This window comes from Varanus komodoensis, unplaced genomic scaffold, assembly GCF_004798865.1.
Source record: "Varanus komodoensis strain SLA01 unplaced genomic scaffold, ASM479886v1 scaffold1347, whole genome shotgun sequence".
Lineage (NCBI taxonomy): Eukaryota > Metazoa > Chordata > Lepidosauria > Squamata > Varanidae > Varanus > Varanus komodoensis.
In genome coordinates this window covers 810-6,635 of record NW_025335389.1, presented here as the reverse complement: position 1 = coordinate 6,635, position 5,826 = coordinate 810, and the positions used below count along the sequence as shown (strand labels likewise).

Here is a 5,826-nt window from a genome sequence, read left to right as displayed (position 1 = left end):
AAAAAAATGGCATCACAAAGAAAACAAGGTGATATTTCAGTATGAAGGTTGCTTTGGCAAAAGTCCAATTGTTTTTGGCAAGAGTCCAAGAAAAAGAAAGGAAAATGGCCAATAAAAATAAACTTTATCTTCTATCACATTTTTCCACAGTAATTATTTATTCTGATTCTTTGCCCTTGCGGAGGTTAGAAAAAAGAGGTCTTTCCCTCCAGCCCCAAACTTTCCAAAAGAGCCTCAGTTCCTCTCCCTAGATTAGATGCCGCTTAAAATTCCGTGAGGGGAGGAAGAATTCCTCCCTCCATCAAAGGGCTTCCCCTTTCTTCTTTAAGCCAAATTAGAAGCTGCTGCTGCTCTTCAAGGGTAGTATAGAAGAAAAAAAGATAAAAAAGCTCATTCAGCAGGTCCGATGAACTTCCAGCTAATTCTTCCATGCAATTCTCCCAGATGTCAACGGCTTGTAGGGAGCTGTTATCTCTCCCCTGTGTTCTTCAATTGGGAAAAGCCCGAATCTCTCCATATAAATGCAGAGCTGCTGCCCCACACAATTACAAGAGTGCCTGGACAATCTAATCTTCGCCGTGACAAGGCTTAGATGGGTCTCCCACAGCTCTCTGTCAAACAAATACCGGCATGATAGCGGGAGCCCCAGCTCTTCACATTTGTGCCGCCACAATGCCAAACAGGAAGCCTCCAATGTGGGTTTTTTGATGCCGTATGAGATTTCCACTCCTACTGAAGCTCTTTCCACATTCCATGCATGTGTATGGCTTCTCTCCAGTGTGGGTTCTTTGATGCTGAGAAAGGTCCCCACTCCGAATGAAGCCCTTTCCACATTCCATGCATTTGTATGGCTTCTCTCCAGTGTGGGTCATGTGATGTTGAGTAAGCTCTCCACTCCCACTGAAGCTCTTTCCACATTCCATGCATTTGTATGGCTTCTCTCCAGTGTGGGTCCTGTGATGTTGAGTAAGCTCTCCTCTCCCACTGAAGGTCTTTCCACATTCCATGCATTTGTATGGCTTCTCTCCACTGTGGATTCTTCGATGCTTTCTAAGATATCCCCTCTGATTGAAGCTCTTTCCACATTCCATGCATGTGTATGGCTTCTCCCCTGTGTGGGTTCCTCGATGCTTTCTAAGATTTCCACTACAAATGAAGCTCTTTCCACATTCCATGCATGTGTATGGCTTCTCTCCAGTGTGGGTCCTTTGATGTCGAATAAGGGCTGCACTCCGACTGAAGGCATTTCCACATTCCATGCATTTGTATGGCTTCTCTCCAGTGTGGGTTCTTTGATGTTGAGCAAGGTCCCCATTCCGAATGAAGCCCTTTCCACATTCCATGCATGTGTATGGCTTCTCTCCAGTGTGCGTTCTTTGATGCAGTATAAGACATCTCCTCTGACTATAGTTCTTTCCACATTCCATGCACGTGTATGGCTTCTCCCTGGTGTGGGTCTGGTGATGATGAGTAAGACCTCCACTCCCACTGAAGGTCTTTCCACATTCCATGCATTTGTATGGCTTCTCTCCAGTGTGCGTCCTTTGATGCTTTCTTAGATTTCCAATACAAGTGAAGCTCTTTCCACATTCCATGCATTTGAATGGCTTCTCTCCAGTGTGTGTTCGTTGATGCAGTATAAGATTTGCACTCCGACTGCAGGTCTTTCCACATTCCATGCATGTGTATGGTTTCCCCCCTTTGTGGGTTCTTTGATGATGAGTAAGGCCTCTACTCCATCTGAAGGCCTTTCCACATTCCATGCATTTGTATGGCTTCTCTCCAGTGTGGGTTCTTTGATGCCTTATAAGATTACCCCTTTTACTGAAGCTCTTTCCACATTCCATGCATGTGCAAGGCTTCTCCCCAGTGTGGGTTCTTTGATGATGAGTAAGGCCTCTACTCCATCTGAAGCCCTTTCCCCATTCTGTGCAAGTGTGTGGCTTCTCCCCGGTGTGAGTTAATGGATGCCTTCTAAGATCTCCACTCCCACTGAAGCTCTTTCCACATTCCTTGCTTTTCCTTGCTATCTCCTCAGTGTGCTTTCTTTGGCATCTAGAAACATCACCTGGATCACTGAAGGTCTTAGAATATTCCATGCATGTATATAGCTGCTCTCCAGACTGGGCTCCTCCATCCTCTGGAAGCCTTTCACCCGCCCTTAAGCTCTCCCTACATTCCATGATTACAGAGGGCTTACTCAGTTGTTGGATCACTGTTGCTCATTAAGTCAGTTCTCGCTCTTTGAGACTCCTTCCATGGTAGACCTGTTCACCTGCGTCCTGCAGAGCTAGATGGTGAGCGAGATTCCTGCATGGATCTCTTTCAACATGCTGCACATTCACTCAGTCTCTGGAGTTTCTACAGTTTGATTGATTGTTTTCATCAAACCTTTGCTAGTTTGTGACACCCTGGACCATTTGCCTTCCTCTTTTCTGAACTTCTGGAATCTTTCCAGAAGATGTTTTCCAACATTGTGAGAAAGACCGAATTATTTTCTCCTGTTCTTTACTTGGTTTTCCCTGTGCTTTTTGCATTCTGTGCATTTGGAAATGTCTCTTTGCTCACTTGGTCCTCACTTGCTTCTGATGATACGATGCAGGGAGCCATACAGTTCGACTGTCTTGCAGTTCATCTGCTTGGGAGGAAAGAGAAAATGAAAATCTCGGAAGGAACGAAAGGCCCAAACAGCTGAGTTCATTCCAGCTCAAGGCAAAGTTGGCACCTTTCCTGGCAACATCTCCCACATTCCCCCTTCTGCCCTTTGGAAGTCCTGCCAAAGCCTCGCTTCTGAGGAATTGCCTTCAAGTGAAGAGCTCACATATGGTGAACTCTCGAGAAACTCTGAACTGTCTAGGTCACCAGACAAGGAAATATTTCCAGTTAGAAATGAAAGCTAATATTTAAGGGTATTGCACTGGCAGTGATGTTGAGATCAAAACACATCTGAATAACTTATACCAAATGCAAAGAGATGTGACATAAGGAACAGACACACAGAGAGGCAAAAATTGCAAGGACCACTGCAAGGAAAAGATCCAGACCATGGACCACCCTTCTCCAGCAGATCCCAGTGAGGCAGTCAAGCCGGCGGAAACCCGGTCATCTCTTCAATGTGGGCATTTTCAGGCAGGAATATTGCAGCCCTGCTGGGAATGCCTCAACTGGGCAAGGGTGCGGCCCCTAGAATGCCCTGAAAGGTTCTGCGCATCCTAAAGGAACTGCATGTTGCGTCCAGGTTGACTGACAAGGAGACTTACTGACCTTTGAGACACTGGAAAGGCACAGAAGACCAGCAACCATCACTCAGCCAGGCTCCCATCAGCCAGAACGGAGGGAAGCAAACCCTGCTCTTCTTCACAGCGAGAGCCTGGCTGGATGCAGGTCAGCGCTCTGAAGGGCCCTGGAAGGGAACCACATGGGCTTCAGGGTCACACCAAGCCCGGCTCTGCCCCCTGGTTTCCAGCCACATGCTCGTTCTGCTGCGGTGACTGGGAGTGGCTGTGCTGTGCTGGGCGGGAGCGAGAGCCACCTGTGCGCCATCGCATTAACTCAGCCCGAGCTGCACTGCTGGCTCAGAAGCGAGCCTCCGAAGCACATCTTTTCCGCTGCCTGGTGCCCCGTGCCTGTCCTCCGTCCCTCTTCCAGGCCGAGGCCAAAGCGCCGGGCTGCCTTCCTGCCTGACTGGGAGCTAATGGATGGGATGACAGAAGGCCCTGAGGGACCCTCCAACACTGGTGCTCTGGCAATCAGCCTGCTCCATAGCAGGCGGAAAGTTTGAGACGGAGTCTCAGATTGTGAGATATGGAATGAAGGGCTCAGGTTACAAGCAGCCCCGTCCTGGTTAGTTATCAGGAAAAAGTCCCGGACTGTCGGAGCAGCATGCCAAGATCCAGTTCCCCTGGCAGTCTGTGGACGCTGCAACGTGCAGGCATGCGAGAAGCAGCTGGGCAGCCGCCTGGGAGGGAGGACTCCCCGTGGAGACTGGCACCGAGCAGGGAGGTGGGACCGAGGGCCCTGCAGAACTGTCCAGCCTGCCCTTCCAGGACGCCCCCTGGCGGGGCTGTCCTGCAGCGCAAGAACAGGGGGTTCCGAGGGACTGAGGGGGCCACCGAGTCCGAAGCCCCGCTCAGGGCAGGAGTCCAGCTGGAGCATCGCTGGCAGGCGGCTGTCCAGATGCCTCTTGCAGGCCTCCAGGGGCAGGAGGACAGCGCAGGGGGGGGGGCAGCTGGAGTGGGGAGGAGGGCAGCAGCAAGGCATGCGCAGGAAGAGACGGCCTTCCTGCGCCAGGCCTGCAAGGGAAGCCTGCTCCACCCCGGAGAATTCGCTTTCATCTGCTACAGGTCAAGGCATTCATTTAGTCCAGGCTTATTTTATATTGTTATTTTTGTGTTTTAACTTTATGTCTGCACTTTACAAACATTTTAATTTAAGGTTATAACTTAATGTTTGCATTTTACAATGTATTTGTATTTTAACTTAATGTTGTAAGCCGCCCCGAGGCTTCGGCGAATGGGGCGGCATAAAAATGCCTTAATAAAAAATAAAAAATAAATAAATAAACAGCACTGTGTATCAAAAAGAAAAGGTCGCTGGGAGTTAATGGCCGAGGCAGCTGATCCCACCGCGGATGGGCGGAAGTTGCCCCCCTTCTGTCCCAGTGCCGGGAATGTCACTCCTTTCCCTCTGTGCCGGGGCTGCTGCAACGGGGGTCCCGCCGGGTCCGCGTCTCTCGCGATTCCGACGAGCAGTTCTCCCCGTCCAGCAGGGCAACGAACCGTCTCCTGGGCATGTCCCTAGCGAGGCATTTCGGCTCCTCTCTGCTCCAGCTCCGGCCACGGGGGGGCGAAGGGCCTTCCCGCCCCGGAGCTGCACGGAGCTCCCTAGGGGCAGGTCGTGCAAGCGCAGCCCTGCGGGGGCGCGCACGAGGCGGGAGGGGTTGCTGCGCCCCTTTCTTTCGTGGGGGGGGGGCAAAAGGAAATCCTTCCCCTCCCGCCCCAAGGAAGGCGCCTGCCGGGTCCCCCAAGCAGGGATCGCGTCCCCCAAGCAGCCCGCCACTTCCGATGCCCCGGGAGGCTGACGGGGCACCGGCTCTGCCCCAGCCCCCCCGCCCCGCCCGCCCCGCTCACCCCACGAGGCTGCCTCCTCCCGGCCGAGGGTCCCGCCGCCCGATCGCGCCCCAGGATCGCCAGGGAATCGTCCAGGAGCCTCGTCTCGCCGCTTCCCTGCTCCTCCCCAACCCGCCGGGGCGGAAGCGACGCCTCTCCTGCCCACCTCCTCTGGGAGGAAAGCAAAACCCGGATCGCGGATCCCCAACTGGGAGCTCCGATTTCCCAGGATTTTCCATAGCACCACCTCCCGGAATAGTTTTACCTTACTAATTAACACGTATCAGCTGTTGCTTTCTGTGTCGCTTCAATTCTGTGCTTTGTTCCCTGATTATGGGTAATGCTTCCCCTGGCAGCGATGCGCTTTTCCCCTCACTTCTGCCGATCGGTTGCCCCTTCATTGCAGTAAATATCAATTGCTTATTTTAACGTTAATGCACTCGATTCATGAACCTGGAGGCAGCTGCTGTCGGCGCTCTGGGACGCAGAGGAGTTTCCCTCCCAGCTTTCTGCCACTTTTTGGACTGGCTCTGCTTTTGGAGAGCTCTCTCCCCCTTCCTGTTCTTTTGTTTTCGTTGAAAGGGCAGGTGGAGCCCTGTAATTCTCCCGGCCCTTCCAATCCCCTGTTTGAAAACAAGGCAAAAGCAAAGTCTTCTGCAACCAATCAAAGTTACCGGCCAAAACAGGTGGTTTCTGCAGCTCCATGTGCTGCTCTCTC

At 52.0% G+C, this 5,826-nt stretch overlaps 1 protein-coding gene across 9 annotated transcripts in view; it reads right to left on the bottom strand.

Moving 5' to 3' along the window:
• Window positions 1-5,247, bottom strand: part of LOC123019724 (zinc finger protein 420-like) — a 7,415-nt gene extending 2,168 nt beyond the window's left edge. The window contains exons 1-4 of one of the 9 annotated variants that reach the window (XM_044422752.1): window positions 5,130-5,245; window positions 3,265-3,403; window positions 1,972-2,635; window positions 696-1,803 (exon numbers count right to left, since the gene is read on the bottom strand). In XM_044422752.1, coding sequence (XP_044278687.1) covers window positions 696-1,803; window positions 1,972-2,183 — 1,320 coding nt within the window. In that variant the 5' untranslated portion in view covers window positions 2,184-2,635; window positions 3,265-3,403; window positions 5,130-5,245. The other 8 variants (XM_044422751.1, XM_044422753.1, XM_044422754.1 and 5 more) reach the window with 8 other exon arrangements.
• Between the last annotated feature and the right edge of the window lie 579 nt (window positions 5,248-5,826).